The following is a 17,432-nucleotide window of genomic DNA, read 5'->3' as shown; positions in this document are numbered from 1 at the left end:
GACTCACTGGCACACTGGAGCCCGCAGACAGTCGCGCCACTTACCAGAGACTCACTGGCACACTGGAACACACAGCAGATGTACTGGCTCATCCCGGGCTCTGCTGATTCCCGACAGATGAAGCCAAAATGATCTACATGCTTGATACCCTGCAAGGGGAAGGAAGTACAGTGTTTACTGCAATATGTCCTTTTATTCAACACTATGGAAATCGGCATCAGTCTGACGCTTTCACGTTTCCATGAATTTCTCCTTCTCAGCCCAGTGATAGGGGGACATAATGTCATAGCAAACTTATGTGGTGGTCTTCTGACACATAAAATAAAGGGAAACAGCAACTCCGATTGTTTGTTTCCTGCACACTGTGACCCTGGGCCACAGGAAGAAAAATATGATGGCACGATTCATTGTCTCTTGTAATAAAATGGCTACTTAGTGTTTCCAAGTAATGGACTTTTCAATTTATTAGTCTTCTTGGAACAAGCAGTCTGATGGGTTATCATAAACCCTGCTCTTGTCTATATGAAGGTAAGAATCAGAAAAACTACAACTAATGATGCTCTAATTAAATGGCATGCAATTCCCTAAAGCATGCATTCAACATACTAGAGTATCTGTCTATATATAGACATTTAAGGAACCACAACTGTTAGAAAACTAATACATTAAAGAAATTACTGCAGATGTCAATTATCCAAATTTACAAATCACTGTACTTCCTGAATGCAGGCTAAATAACCTCAGCTATACTTAATAAAAAATTCTGAATCATCTGTGAACTTCAGCCAGGCTGAATACATACATACCAATTAGTAGACAGCACCTTGTTATTTTAATAGCAAGCACAGTACTTTAAAAAGCCAGGTAGACAAAAAATTTAAAGTTGTCCTGCAATCACCTAAACCCCAGTGAAAAGAAAATGGGCTTTGGAGTCAGACAGATTTGTGCTTCATTCTTAGCTCAAGCCATCTACAAGGTCTGAGACATTGTGCTGGGTTTCTAGTAATGATCTCTGAGGCTCCATTTCTCCTTAGAAAACAGTAGTAATGGCAACTATAGCAGCAATTTTTGAAATCAACAACTAAGAATTACCTATTATAGTTACTGGCACATAACTTTGATAAATGGTAACCAGTATTCTTGTAATATACTCAGTCGATCCAACGGATATGAATAAAGGAAATCACTTCTAACCAAAAGTAAAAAGTCAGTAAGGAGGGGTGACATGACCATTCATGAGCTGAAAGAAAGCTCCATCTGGTATAACTCCTTAGTGATAACAAAGTATCTTTTACTGGCTGAGTACTAAATGGGAAAAGTTCATAGGACCTCATTAGGTCAGGGAGTCCTCAAGCAGTGGCAATGTTTCCAGGAAAGAAAACCACTCCCTTACTCCTCATGCTTGCCAGGGACACAGTCCTATAGATTTTGCATAAAGAAATGTCTGTTGGGGGGCGCCTGGGTGGCTCAGCCGTTAAGCGTCTGCCTTCGGCTCAGGTCATGATCCCAGGGTCCTGGGATCAAGCCCCGCATCGGGCTCCCTGCTCTGCGGGAAGCCTGCTTCTCCCTCTCCCACTCCCCCTGCTTGTGTTCCCTCTCTTGCTGTGTCTCTGTCTGTCAAATAAATAAATAAAATCTTTAAAAAAAAAAAAAAAGAAATGTCTGTTGGTGTGCATATGTTAAAAAGTAGGCCTGTTGCCAAATGTGGCCACATTATATCAGTTCAATTCTGTGGAAAGAAGTAGTAAGAGCAGGGCCACTGAGGAGCAGAGGTTAACTTGACAATTATTCTGATCAAAGGCCTCTCTACAAATGTTTAATTCTTTTTCTGAACCAGAAGGTTAGGATACAAAGCTTGTTTTTTTTTTTTGTTTTTATTTCAAGTTTTTATTTAAATCCTAGTTAGTTAACACATATGGTAAAATTGGTTTCAGGTATAGAATTCAGTGATTCATCACTTACATACAACACCCAGTGCTCATCACAACAAATGCCCTCCTTAATCCCCATCACCCATTTAGGTCATCCCCCAACCCACCCACCCTCCAGCAACCCTCAGTTTGTTCTCTATAGTTAAGAGTCTTTTATGGTTTGTTTCCCTGTCTCTTTTTTTTCACCCTTCCCCAATGTTCATCTGTTTTGTTTCTTAAATTCCACATGAGTGAAAGCATACGGTATTTGTCTTTCTCTGATTGACTTACTTCACTGAGCATAATACACTTTAGCTCTATCCACGTCATTGCAAATGGCAAGATTTCATTCTTTTTGATGGCTGAGTAATATTCCTCTGTGTGTGTGTGTGTGTGTGTGCACCTTCTTTATTCATTCATCAGTTGATGGATATTTGGGTTCTTTCCATAGTTTGGCTATTGTGGATAATGCTGCTATAAACATTGGGATGCATGTGCCCCTTCGAATTAGTATTTTTGTATCCTTTGGGTAAATACCTAGTAGCACAATTGCTGGGTCATAGGGTAGTTCTATTTTGAACTTTTTGTGGAACCTCCATACTGTTTTCCAGACTGGCTGCACCAATTTGCATTTCCACCAACAGTGCAAGAGGGTTCCCCTTTTTCTGCATCATCGCTTTAAAAAAAAAGAGGGGAAAAAGCAAAAATCATGATTGAACTGCCAGTTTTACATATTTGGATTGGTTGGTTCTTTTTTTCTTTTTTTTTGTTCCCCATTTTTTTTCCTTTGGATGTTCAGTGAGCATTGCTGTTTCCTTACTGGGAGGTTGGAGGAATGTGTGGGTGAAGGGCACAACTTCTTAGGATGACTCTTTGTGTTTTGGGGGGGCAGGAACTACACTGGTTTGCACATCACTTTCTCCTCTGTACTTGGCACAAGGTCCCACACATAGAAATGTTCATTCAACATTTACTGAACACCTAAGTATTAAGCTCTATCTTAACATTTTTAGTCTGATGCCCTACAGAATGAGACACCACAAAATCTGATGCCTGCCTTCACAAAGCTTATGATCTTGCAGGGACTGGCCAGTAAACAGATAATTACAAGAAGACTTAATAACTACTTTTTCAGTTCAAGTGATAAAATCTTTCTACCCAATTTTTGGTCCCTTAAATAGGAATTTAGAAAATTGCCATTTATCATTCCTATAACCAGATGCTGCCTCTCTCTCTCAGTTATTACAGTAGAAAGCTTTTATATTCATGACATAATTTTATGTCACCATTAATAGAACAAATATTAAAATATCAGAAGTGGAAAGGCATTAGCTGAGGCTAAGGTTAATAATTAACAAGAGGTACAAAAGCTCATCATTTCTGAAAGGCAGAACGTCTGAATATTATACCTAGGGCAATGCTAACTCTGAAATTTAAAAATAGATAGTCTTGGTTTTTCAACATTAATATACAGAAGAGGACCTTGGCAAGATCTGGGTCCCTAAAGGTGCCTCTAAGTCACTCTGCTAGGAAAGAAGTTAATCCTTCCCTATTCCAGAGACTTCCACAGAGGCATCCTTGCATTCTTAACTTTCCCATATTTAGATTTAGATACTCTCTCTATTCCAACATCTTCAAAAATTCTTTCTATGTTTACAATACACTTAGGTGGCTCTAACTTTGGGATAGATATTCTGAATTATTACTGTAGTACTTAGGACCCTGGTTTATATCTACTATGACCTTGTACACATTTAGCTGTATCAATAATTTCAAAGCATTCAAATACACAATGTGTGAATTAAAACTAAACCAAAGAACAAAAATATACCAATACTTTCTTCTCAAACTTTAACATTTACATTCAAAGAAGTGGAAAGTGCTAGTTCTCCTTTTACTACCTACTGCGGCATAAAGAGCAAACATGACTCAGTGATACCCACAAGTCCCACTGCCCAAGACTGAGGAACACTAACTGTGAAGGTATTTTCAAAAGAACTCACCACCACAAAAATTCCACCAGAGGACGGAATTTGATGAAGTGACATTACGAGGAGAAAGGGTGATAAAAATGAGGACCAACTATTACAATATTGAGGGACCTGGACAGGATTTTGTTACTAGTAGAGATACAAGCACCTCTAGAAGCACTCTTATTTAAGACAAACCCACTCAAAAAAAATGAAAATGAAAAAAAATAGTAAAATTTGAAGTTGTTTTGTGGTTAATTTCAAAACAAGATTAAGTTGGTTTCGTCAAACATATGACGTACTTTAATACGTACCTGAGAACAAGAAGAGATATCTTTAAAATTCTTTTCAAGCACAACTGATTTGGTGTCTGGACTGATAAGGTTAATCTCAAACCGCCCAACCTTAAAAATAAAAACATTCCAGTTAAGGATCTAACACCTTACTTTATAATTACATATCCAACTAGTAATATAGATTCAATTGCTATACATATTCTTCAACATCCGATGTGCTTCAACATCCAATCCAACCAGTATATTCAACTCCAAATATCAGCTACCTCAACACAGTTCCTCCTTTTGTCTAAAAACCATGAAAATTAAGTTGATCTTAATTTACAAGATACAAGAAACCATTCTGTTCATTAAAAATGATCATCTTTTTAAAAACATGCAACCCTTCCTCCCTTCATGATTTCTAAAAACACCAATTATTTAACCATAATTTATAATCATACTTCCTCCCAAATGGTCAACAAAAAGATAGTATTTGCAGTTGAGCAGATTAGTTAAACTTTTTGAAAATCCACAGCCAGGGAAATTAACATCAATTACGGTGGCTAGCTAAGAAAATGAATACATCTGAGAGCCTCAAAAAGAGAGGAAGCTCAGTCAACGTATCACCCAAGAAAAGACTATGGATAACTTTCATTACATGCCTAGAGTTATCAAAAACAAAACAGGACAAAACAAAAGAACCCACGAACTTCTGATAAGCAAGTATTACACACTGGGACTATTTATCAAGGTAGGCTGTGGAATTTCCTACTCAAGGGTTCTTTACTACAGGATAAAAGGACAGTCGCTCAGTTTTTTTTTTTCCCAAGCAAACTCAGATCTTAGAAGCTGAGGACTTAGAGAACCTCTCCAGGGCATTGTTTTTACTTAAGTTCTTTTAGGTGGAACTTGGCATTTTCTATATCCTGTACAAACTCAAAAACTACTTTTTAATTAAGATGCATCTTTTCTGGGTATTAAGGAGGGCACATATTGCATGGAGCACTGGGTGTTATATGCAAACAATGAATCAGGAACACTACATCAAAAACTAACGATGTAATGTATGGTGACTAACATAACATAAAATAAAATTATTAAAAAAAAAGTTACATCTCTTACACCTATAATACAGCTTGCACCCCGTTATTTTAGCAACAGATCCAGTAAGTTGTCAGGCCCATGGTGTTTTTTTAACTTTCTTTTTTGGGTAACATCATCTGAAAATACACCTGGGAGTCTCCAGACTTTTCCTTCTCTAAAGAAAACTTTCTCTTTCTCCTCCATGCCTATCACACTTTCCCAGATTATTCCCATCTTTAAATCCTCTGCAAGACAACATCTATTTAAGAATCAACCTAAGGCAAATAAATGCTGGTGATATGAAGGGTCAATCTATTTAATCGCTTCATTCTCCATCTCTCCCTGCCCTGTTCCCTCACTTCCTAAAATCCACATTCCGTGTCTGCCTCTGGGCCCTTTTCTACTTCTGTACTTTCCTTTGCTCTGCTCTCCACCTGCCTTCCCTGCTTGCCAGGGGTGGGGTGGGGGGGAGGAATGAAAGCTGGAGCAGTGCAGAGTGCGGCCAGCGGCACTGGCTGGCTAGCGAGCCCAGCGTGCTGAGGCCCCCAGCCAGCACCCCGCCCGGCCGCACCTGGAACAGCATCGTCCTGTTCTTCTCCGAATCCGACGGCTGTACGTGACTCGGCGCACTGGCGTGCCTCCTTCGCGGCAGTGGTTTTTGGCTGTTCTCGTGAACTTTCCTTTGCAAGACTCCGGTGACACTGCTGCACCGAGACCGGAACTCCTGTTGTTCATCAAAGCCAGAATCTTCCAGAATCCGCTCCGGGAAGCCAGCTCGAGAGCTGGGCAGCCCCGGCTGGCTGGCCGCGGCCGGTAAGGCAGGCTGGGTGTTGGGGACGCCGTCCCCTTCCTCGGACAGGATGTCAGCGGCTGGGCCGGGCGCCGCGGCCTCGAAGACTACCGGGTCGTCGCCCGCGTCCGCGCCGCGCTGCTCGCCCTGGATCCTCAGGCGCTGCTGCTCGTGCAGGCTGAACTTCTCAATGCAGTCGTCGATGAGGCTCGACGGGGCCTTCTTGTGGGTCACCATCACCTTCCCGCAGTACAGGACTTCGAACTTCTGAGAGTTGTAAAAGGCATCCTCGTTGTCTTTGCTGGCTTTGGCATCCTCTTTCATGGCAGCTTTGGATAACTGCCTTATGCTGCTGATCACATCCGGAACCTGGAAAACAATTGAAAAATCCGCATTTCAGTTGAATATTTAGAGAATTTATTTTTATCTTATTTTATTTTGTTATGTTATGTTAGTCACCATACAATACATCATTAGTTTTTGATGTAGGGTTGTTTACTTAGACACGGAATGCATTCTCATCCTAAATGATAACATATAGAAAGTAATAGTCACACCCCATATAGGATAAAGCATACACTTAAGTTACACTGTCGGACATCAATGACTTAAAGGTCAGATAGAAATTTAATATCAGCATTACACTTTCCCATTTTAAATGCACAGGTTTCCCAAAAACAAAACTGTGAGACTAAACAGGCCACTGCCAACCTTTAATAAATCATAATATATCCTTTCAGTACTTTGAAAAGTTATTATAAGGGGTCAGAGGTCTTTAAAAAATAAAGATTAAAAAAAGTATACACTAACACATCAACCAGGACTGAAAAAATAAATGCAAAAAATAAAAGTTATTATAAGTCTCAGCTGAAAGGAACCAAAGTTCCAACAATGAGGATAAAAAGATTTCTGGGTAAAGAGATTAAGGTCCAGACAGTCCTCATCTGCATTAGCCTTCAGAAAAAATGCAAATGAAAACCATAGTAAGATACCATTACACACCTATTAGAATGGCTAACATCAAAAAGAGAAAAGTCTCGCTGGGATGTGGAGCAACTGGAACTCTTGTACATTGTATGCAGAGATGTGAAATGGCAAAACCACCTTAGAAAATCTTTTGGGAGTTTCTCAGGAGGTAAGCATAGACCTATCTCATGACCCAGTAATTCCACCCGTAGAGATTTGCTAACAGCCCTGAAAACACATATCCACACAAAAGCTAGTCCACAAATATTCATAGAAGCTTGAGTCACAATACCCAAAATAACCAACTCAAATGTGCATCAACAAGTGAATACTCACTAACCACCAGAGAAATGCAAATCAAAACCACAATGAGATATATCATCTTACTAGATAGTTATCATCAAAAAAGACCAGAGGTAAATACTGGCAAAGATGTAAGGAAAAAAGGGAATCCCCATGTTGTGTCAGTGGGAACATAAACTGGTGCAGTTAGTATGGGAAATAGTATGGCGTTTCCTCAAGATATGGGTGGCTCAGTCGTTAAGCATCTGCCTTCAGCTCAGGTTATGATCTTCAGGTCCTGGGATCGAGCCCCACATTGGGCTCCCAGCTCAGCTGGGGAGTCTGCTTCTCCCTCTCCTTCTGCCTCTACCCCTGCTTGTGCTCTCTCTGTCTCTCTCTCTCTCAAATAAATAAATAAATAAATCTTTTAAAAAAAAGATATTAAAAATAGAACTATCATATGATCCAGCAATTCCACTTCTGGGTATATATCCAAAGAAAAACCAAAATTACTATCTCACTGCAACACTGTTAACAATAGCCAAGACATGGAGACAACCTCAGTGTCCCTCCACAATGAATAGATTAATATAATACACAGATATAAATATAAGTGTACAATGGAATATTATTTAGTCGCAAAAAAGGAAACCTGCCATTTGCAACAACATGAATGGACCTCAAGAGCATCGTGCTAATTGAAATAAATCAGAAAGAGAAAGACAAATACTGCGTGATCTCATATGTGGAATTTTTAAAAACTGAACTCATAGATAGAGAAAACAGATTGGTGGTTGCCAGGGGCAAAGGAGGTAAGGGGGGTGCTGGGAATGGTCAAACGGTACAAACTTCTAGTTATAGGTTAAGTTCTGGGGATGTCATGTACAGCAGGATGACTATAATTAATACTACTACATTATATATTTGAAAGTTGCTAAGCAAGTAGGTATGAAAAGCTCTCATCACAAGAAAAAAACCCTGTAACTATGTGATGTTAAACTGATTTTGTCAGTTATTTCCCAACATATACATGTATCAAATCATTATATTGTACACCTTGACATAATACAACCTTGAATGTCATTATATCTCAATAAACTGATGAAAAAAAGCAAACATAAAATGTGGTACATTCATACAATAGAATACAAATCGTCATCTCTCACTTGGTTTACTGCACTAATCTTTTAACTGGTGTCCCTTGCCCCCTTCAGTCTACTCTCAAAAGCCAGAAGGATCCTTTTTAAACTGAAGTAGAATCTTTCTTCAACAAATGTCATGTTACTCACCTGTAAATCCTCCAAGCTGCCCATTTCATTAAGAATAAAAGATCCTTACAGTGCCCTAAGGGCCCACGCCATCTGCATATGACATGTGTACATTAAATATGCACTGTGGCTACATGTCCTCCATACAACCTCTAGTCAACCTAGGTTTTCATCTTTTCATCCTAACGCCATTTCCTATGACCTTACTCCTGAACTCCCTCTCCTTCTGTTGCCGCCATACTGGCTTCCTAGCTATTCCCAGAGCATGCCCACCACACTCCTCCCTTAATGGCTCTACGCTCCGTGCTCCTCTCCCAGTTCACTGTATGGCTTGCTCCCTCATTCCATTCAATCCATGCTCTAAGGCCACCTTGTGAGGCAGCACGTGTCCCCCAACCCAAAACACACACACACACACACACAGCCAGCATTCCCTGGATTTTTTTCCCTACTTCATAACTCTCTGTAGCACTTACCTCTTTTAACATCCTGTATCATTTATTTACCAGAATGTAGGACCTAGGAGGGCAGTGATTTCTGTCTTTTGTGGAGTTTTTTGTTTTGTTTTGTTTTGTTTTGTTTCTTTTTTCCTTGTATCCCAGAACCTAGAATGATTCCTGGTACAAAGTACATGCTTATGTTGGCCAAAGGGAAAAAAAATTGGGGGGGGGGAGTGTGGACAATTTTTATCTTTGGCAGAGAAGATTATTTTATATTCAGGGTTGTTTTACATTTAGACATATAGGGTATATCTTCAAATCTAGCACCAATTCTCAAACAGGAACTTCTCTTTCTCATAATTATTTGGGATATACTGCCAGAACACTCACAGTTCAAAACCATAAGAATTTCAGCTTGCTGGTCAAGTACTTCCCATGAAAGAATAAAGTCCAGATGCTATAGTTTCAATGACTACCCTGAACACCTGACCTGTCTCAGGGAAGATGTCAGGTGTTTTTACTAACACATGACCAGCAGCCTTAGCCCTCTTGTCATTTTCTTTTTGCCTTAGTATCTGAGAAGGGCCAAAGCTAAGGAGAGTGAGCTACATATGCAGCCCTGCAAAAAGCAAAATGATTCTGAGGCACCTGGATGGCTCAGTCGGTTAAGCGTCTGCCTTCGGCTTGGGTTCTGATCCCAGGGTCCTGAGATGGAGCCCCATGTCTGGCTCTCTGCTCAACGGGGAGCCTGCTTCTCCCTCCCCCTCTGCCTGCCCCTCCCCCTGCTTGTTCTCTATCTCTGTCTCTTTCTCTCTGTCAAATAAATAAATAAAATCTTTAAAAAAAGAAAGGCAAAATGATTCTAGTGGCTGTTAGACAAAACCCTAAGATAGTTCGATGCCTTCTTCCTCACTAACCATATTTCATGAAATACTTCTCATCTAATTTTGCAACCCAAGTGTTCCTAAATTTCCAAAGTGTCTCTGTAGAGTGAGGAAAGATTATCTGTAGGATTTTTTTGAACCTGCAGAATTTTGATCTTGTTACAAATATGTAAACTATTATTAGAGTTATATTCTACCATTGAGACTACAAATAAAGTTAATTCAACCTCAGGTGTATCAATTCTTCTGTCTTCCACGTTTGTGCCTTTTCTCTACCATTAGATTGAGAGCTCTCATATATGAGGAACTGATTAAGGCTGAATTTCTACAGTCTTACTGACACTTCCCTGTGACCACAGGCAAAGCCTTAGTACCTAAATGTAATTCAGTTAATGACCCAGTTTATATAAGCAAAGTTTATCATCTTCCCTAAGCTGCGTTGGTCATTTCATCTTCCAATAATCTGAGCTGTTAACTGCACCATGACACCCTCCCTCAGGTCATGACTATCAACAGCTCTCAGTGACCCAGGATGCAGACAGGCTCCCCCTGCAGAACTGACCGAACAACCTCCATCTGTTTCTATTTATCATTACGTGGCAAGCACACACAAAATATTATACAGCCCCTGCCGACACACTCGGAGGCCACACCAGGAGAGACACTGATAAAGTAAGGTCAGTAAAACATCCATAGTGGGCAAATGAGTTATTAGAGAAACATGAAAACCTAGAGGCATTTAATTTGAGGGGCCAATCAGAAGCAGCACAAGAAAAATAAAACTCGGTCCAGTACTTGCACACACATGTGACATTTTGGAAAAATGGCATTTTCCTCTAGGACAGTGTTCACTGACCTATTTCTATGTCCATTTCTATGTTTTTGAATGAATTTGAGTCTTCATATGTATTTTATCTTACAACATCTCTTTTTCCCGCTCTACTATTATACTGTAAACTTTTTTTTAAGATTTTATTTATTTATTTGACAGAGAGAGAGCACAAGCAGGGGGAGCAGCAGGCAGAGGGAGAGAGAGAACGAGAAGCAGGCTTCCCGCCAAGCAAGGAGCCTGATGCGGGGCTCGATCCCAGGACTCTGGGATCATGACCTGAGCCGAAGGCAGATGCTTAACGGACAGCCACCCAGGTGCTCCTATACTGTAAACTCTTAAGTGGAGACTGAGTGGTGGTGATTTTATTCTTACTAGAGCTCTTCCATGTGACCGCTGGGAAAGTATTCTGTTCTCAGAAGAAACTGAGTGACTACTGACAGGAAACAGAAGTATAAATAGCAGGTTTGATACAGGTTTAGTAAATTCCTGTTGCTAACTCAAGATCTGGCATCCTCCCAAAATGGAAAGCCATAATTTTTCACTCTGCTCAGTGCTCACCCAGCCAGGAAGTGAATGTACATGTCAGGAATGTTTCCAGATGCCATGGAGCACCTCAAACTACACACTCCAGGTACATAATCTAGTTATTCATACTCGAGCTATGAGTAACACCATTGCTCAGGATCTGACTATGTTGCATGGAACCTGATGAGGATTTAATGCCAACTAAAGGCAAGGGTGTTTTTTTGTTGTTGTTTTTAAAGATTTATTTATTCATTTATTTATTTATTTGTCAGAGAGAGAGAGCACACATGAGCAGGAGGAGTGGCAGGCAGAGGGAGAAGCAGGCTTCCTGCCGAGCAGGGAGACTGATGTGGGACTCGATCTCAGGACCCTGGGATCATGACCTGAGCCGAAGGCAGATGCTTAAACGACTGAGCCACCCAGGCGACCCCAAAGGCAAGGTTTTTATTCTGTAGCAGCACATAATCTTTAACACAAAACAACAGAAATGAAAAAGACTCTACCAAATAGGGACTGAGAGGTTTGTATTCTATCCCCAGCTCTGCCAGGAATTTGTGCTATTCTGCATCCTAGAGTTTCTTCACCAGTGAAAGGTGGTAGAGGGGGCTAGATAGAAGGTCAATAAGACCTCATCCAGATCCAAATTTCTGTGAGTTTATTTTTGCACCAATGTCAATACAGGAGCAAGGAGATGGAAAATTCACTCTACTGTTAAACCAGAAATAGTGTAAGTCATTGAAATTATTCATTTTCATTAACACACAATAGTCAATTCAACAAACAATAAATGTACAGGGCTTTTTTCAAATGTCTCATAAAATTAAGAAAAAGCACAGTGCCACCTTAAGCCAATATGTTGTTGTTACACCTTCAGTGACCTCAAAAAAGAATTTAGATTCAAATGTCAAAAATCAGATTACAAAATTACAAAAACAAATTCTACAAGAACCACAACTGATGTTTAAAGGTCTAGGCAAACACCGGAGAAAAATCTGGGTAGTAAAAAGCACTAGGGAATGATACCTTTGGTCAGGAAGCCAGCTAAAAGTCATTCTCCAAGAGCACTAAATATGCCAAACTGATGCAGTCCTCAATAATTAGCCTTTTGTCACACTTAAGAAGTTCTCTTTCTTTTCAAATAAGCCAGCAGTAAATCTGTTGTACTTGTTAAAGTCCACGTTATCACTATGCAGCCAATTATAAAAGTTCCCAGGAATAACCGTTATTGCTTCAAAAGTAAAGTATTTCCTGACTGCAATCAGGAAACACACTGATTGTTCAGGACTAAAGAGCAGAAGTTTTAGCTTTCTTTAAAAAGAAACATTTTAAGTTTGATAACCACTGTCTTTCTTACGCTACTTAAATAATCACAAGTGTCGAAGGCTTATTAATTATGAAGACAAGAAAAGACTATAGTACGACATCTTTTTTCCGCAAAAAAACTGGTGAACAGATGAACCTCAGTAAACATTTAAAAATGGATACAAATATGAATATGAAAATAAGCTTAAGAAATAAAGCAAAAAAATAACAGTAAATTCTTTTACAATCGATATGAGCTTAACTCCTTTATTCATTATTAATCATTTTATAATAGTTACAGTAGGCACAGAGAAATTTAGATAAGTACAAAAAAGAGGGGGAAAGTATTTTTTTAAAGTTGAGAAAAAACACCAGTAAATATTTCAAGTAAACTGAAAAAGCTGCCTAATGAAAAGAACTAACAATTTAAACTAGTCTCAGGCCAAGAAAGACAGTATAGAAAAGAAATACATTTGCTTTGAAAGTAAGACATGCCTTTAGGAGGAGGGCAGATTTCCCTTCTAAGTATGTTTTAAAGTATTAAGGGGCACCTGGCTGGCTCAGTGGGAAGAGCATGCAACTTTTGATCTCAGGGTCCTGATTCAAGCCCCATGTTGGATGCAGAGATTACTTAAATAAATAAAAATAGGGTGGGAGGATGGGTTAGCCTGGTGATGGGTATTAAAAAAGGCACATTCTGCATGGAGCACTGGGTGTTATGCACAAACAATGAATCATGGAACACTACATCAAAAACTAATGATGTAATGTATGGTGATTAACATAATAAAAAAACTAAAAAAAAAAGAGCAGCTCTGCATTTTGAGAAAAAAGCTAATTTGGTCATTTAATGTTATAATTTCTGTTTGGTTTCCAAATCTCCTCTTCAACCAGTGGAAAGTGATAAGAAGGTATGTCCATGCCATGAAATCCTTCACTTATGTTAAAGAAGCACCACCGATTACCTGAGGGGACAGGAGGTTTTTCCAGCCCCTGTTACTTTGGAAGCGTGGTCTGTGTTGTCGTTTTTAAGACGAGGCTGTCTGACATGAAATAATTCAATAAGAAATAAAACTGATTTTTAAAAACCATTTTAACTTGTATCTGAAAGTGCTTCAGCAATTCTTTGTATTTGGTTAAAAATATAAATTATTATTTTAAGGGAAATTTTGCACAGTAAAAAAAGGTCTGATTATCACTAGATCTAGATTCAAAATCACTAGAGTAATGCAGGATTTTAAAAATCATAATTTTATAACTAAAAGTGCCCTAATGGAATCACTGATCCCAGGATAGATAGATATAAAAGATAGATATAAAAAACTATCTTGTTTTATAGATGTGGAAACAAACTATTTACATCAAAAGTTACACCAATAAAGAAAAACAGGATGAGATTACAGAACGGAGACTACTTAGAGCCAAAGAAAGCAGAGTATCTCTGTGACTTAACACCACAGTCATCCAAGTTGCTTGGTTGTTGAGCCACATGGGCTAGAGTCAAGACAGTTTCCTCTCACATCACACTTTACTTCTTAGATATTCTCAGCCACTTTGCTCCAAACTCATTTCTGGCTCAGCTCTTTTCTAACTGCAGTTTCTTGGTGGCCTCTGAGTTAGCTCAAGCATCAGAGAGGGAAATTCTTAAAACCTTTCTGCTAAATTCTCCCCTCCCATTCTGTCTCACCACTCCCATCACTGAATACCATTGCTGGAAGATAGGACTTGTGCTTTTATGACTGTTCCAAATTTACAAGTGTCCTCAATAGCAGCTGAGTTTGTGCTGGAGAGAAATAGCATGACAAGACAGAAGATGGGGTAGGGTAGGGAGTAAGAATTGAGACGGTGAAGGATTGGCAAGGGCAGTCCTTTCCAAATTCCCTTTCAAAAGTTAAATCGTTATTGTAAAGTGGATTCGTCCCTAGTGTGGTATATTAGAAAAGCACAGAACGTGAAGTTAGAGGCCTTGAGTTTAAAGCCCATTCCAATATCTATTATTATCTGTAGTAAAGACACTATACATCTTTCTCAGCCTTTGGTTTTCCACTCATCTGTAAAATAGGAATCACAATGTTGATTTCAGAAATAAAGTGGGGAAATTAAATTAAATGTGTAAATGTGCCTGATACAGCGCTGGGACAGTAAAAGCATTCTATAATGTTTAATTAAATCTACAATGTAAGCAGGATTTATACTGTAAAGAGATGGAAGAAGCGGGAGCTGCGGATAAATAAATAAATAAATAAATAAATAAATATTGCCTTCATGAAATTTAAATTGCAGTGGGGGGGACATAATAAATAAGTAAAATATAAAGTATTCTAGATAGTGAAAATGGCTAAGGAGAAAAATAGTGCAGGGAAGGGGACAAAAAATTTGGAGGGGGTGGCAGAATAGTTGCAATTTGAGAGAAAGGACTCTCTATAAAATATTTGAGTAAAAACCTGAAGTCAGCAAGGAGGTGAGCCATACCGATATCTGGGGGGGTGACATTCCAGGCAAACAGAACACCAAGTCAAAGGCCCTGAAGCAGGAATTTGCCTGACGTGTTCAGGAAACAGCGAGAAGCCAGTGTGGCTGGATGGGCGTGAGATCATCAAAGAGGCCACTGTGGGGAACAGGAGGAGGCATGTCAACCACGCAGGGCCCTGAAAGGACTTTGGCTTTTACCCTTGGTGAGACAGAAAGCCACTGTAGGGTGCGGAGTTAGATGCTTAAAGGCTCCCATTGCTGTTGTATGGAGAAGAGATGGCAAGGGTGATAAGCAGGAGCCACTGTCCCCATCCAGGCTGAGCTAACAGTGGTTCACAGTGGAGTGACAGCAAGGGAAGGGGTGAGAAAATGAAGGTTTCTGGGTATAATTTTTTAAAAGGCACAGTCAAGACGATTTGTTGATGGATCTAATGTGGCATGTAACAGAAGGAAAGGAGGCATGAATGAACTTTACAGTTTTTGGCCAGAGGAACCAGAAAAACAGAGCTGCAGTGAAACAGGTTGTTGGTGGGGGAAGCTTCAGAGAGCAGGAGCTTAGTTTTAGACATGTTAATTTTGAGAAGCTTATAGGCATCTAAGGGGAAATACATACATAAATATACATGTCTAGAGCTCAGGGGAGAGGACAAAGCAGAGAAAGAAAACTTGGAAGGCATTCATATATGGATGGTATTTAAAGCATGAGATGAGTTCATGGAGAGAGTGAGTATAGATGTCAGAGTGAGGCAGAGAGAGCTAGGCGAAGAGAATACCTCTAGGGACCAAGCCCTGAGGCACACAATGTTTAGTCTGGGAAATGCAAAGATGTGGGCAAAGGAAGATACAAGTCCCAGGGGCAAAACCAGGTGAGAACGGTATCCTGAAGCCAAGTAAGAAAGGCTTCCATGAAGGAGGGAATAAGCAACATGAGAGGATAGGTGACTTTGACAATAAAAGTTTTGGTGGGGACTTAGGGCAAAGTTCTTCCTGGAGTAGGTTCCAAAGAAAATTCCAGGAACAGAATGAAAAACACTAGGTGCAGGAAACCTATTAGGGGAGGAGCTGTAGGTACAACAAGTGAATCAAAAGAGGGTTCTCTCATGGATGTAAGAAATGACAGCTCCAGTAGAGAATATCCAATAGTAAGGGGGAAACTGATGATCTGGAGGAAGAAGACAGAATTGCTGGCAATGTCCTTAAGTAGAGGCAGCACCTAGGGCACACTGGAAGAGTGTGAACTGACCCAGGGACACAGACAGTCCACCTCAAGGGGAAAGGCAAAATATAAAGGCACAGATGCAGGAAGATGGGGTGGGGGGGGCATGGAGAATTTCTCCTCTGACTGCTTTAAGTTCCTAAGTAAAATAGAAAGAATGACCATCAACTGAGGTGATGATGGGGAAGAAGATAAACACAGTATGGAACACTGAATGATGCAATTCAAGGTTGACTATAGACAAAATTGTGAGGTGAAATTATCTTTAGACCTCTCAGGCTACCCTTCCTATGCTCTGATGATGTTGAACGTGCCCCCTACAACCCCTTCATGGGAAAATGTGCATTCTAATCTAAGGTTGAACTTGAGAGCTCATGTATCAGGTGGGAATTCAGGAATGAGCCAGCAATTAGAAGAGATTTTATACCCTGAAATGAAACCATGTAGGTAAACTGCTTTTTCTGCCTAGGATGAGATTGGAAGCTATCCTATATAAGTAATGTTTACGTAAGGAATACATTTTGGAAAAAGTTTGCATATAGTTAGGCAAAAAAAGAAATATAATTCTTTACCTTACCAAATAAGAGTAACATAGATTATAAAGTATTTGTATCACTTGTAAAAAATAATTCCTTATTTCTTTTATTGCATATGGGTATTTATATGAATATGACCAAAAAGGGAAAATAAGCGAAGTCATTAACACAAGAAACTCAAACTTCTTATACATATTTAATCTAGAAAGTTAATCTTCTGTTTTTTTAACTGTAATAACATAGAATAGGGGCATCTAAGAAGCACCCCTGAAGAGAGGTTGTTTATTTTTTTAAGCTGGCACTATGAGACCCACAATTTCAAATGCAGCATAGCCCTTTACCCAACCACAGATCACCTTCAATGTGAGATCAACCTATTACCTGCTTATTCAACTGGATGCTTTCTAGTCATCGAATTAGTCCTATTATTTACTTCATGCTCACATATTTAAAAGTATAGAGTTCAAAATTGATAACCCTCTAGCCAGCCTAACTAAGAAAAAGAGAGGACACAAATTACTATCAGAAATAAAAGAAGGGACATCACTAGAGATCCCATGGAAATTAAAAGGATAATAAAAGGGGGCGCCTGGGTGGCTCAGTCGTTAAGCGTCTGCCTTCGGTTCAGGTCATGATCCCAGGGTCCTGGGATCGAGCCCCGCATCGGGCTCCCTGCTC

At 39.7% G+C, this 17,432-nt stretch overlaps 1 protein-coding gene across 5 annotated transcripts in view; it reads right to left on the bottom strand.

Moving 5' to 3' along the window:
- Positions 1-17,432, bottom strand: part of TBC1D4 (TBC1 domain family member 4) — a 176,572-nt gene that overhangs the window by 60,910 nt on the left and 98,230 nt on the right. For all 5 annotated transcript variants that reach the window (XM_044913543.1, XM_044913544.1, XM_044913541.1 and 2 more), the window contains exons 2-4: positions 5,813-6,400; positions 4,195-4,284; positions 45-149 (exon numbers count right to left, since the gene is read on the bottom strand). In XM_044913543.1, the coding sequence (XP_044769478.1) occupies positions 45-149; positions 4,195-4,284; positions 5,813-6,400 (783 nt within the window). The remainder of the gene's footprint in view (positions 1-44; positions 150-4,194; positions 4,285-5,812; positions 6,401-17,432) is intronic.

Source organism: Neomonachus schauinslandi, chromosome 3 (genome assembly GCF_002201575.2).
Source record: "Neomonachus schauinslandi chromosome 3, ASM220157v2, whole genome shotgun sequence".
NCBI lineage: Eukaryota > Metazoa > Chordata > Mammalia > Carnivora > Phocidae > Neomonachus > Neomonachus schauinslandi.
Note: the sequence above shows the minus strand (reverse complement) of the source record. Positions and strands in the feature narration are given on the sequence as shown.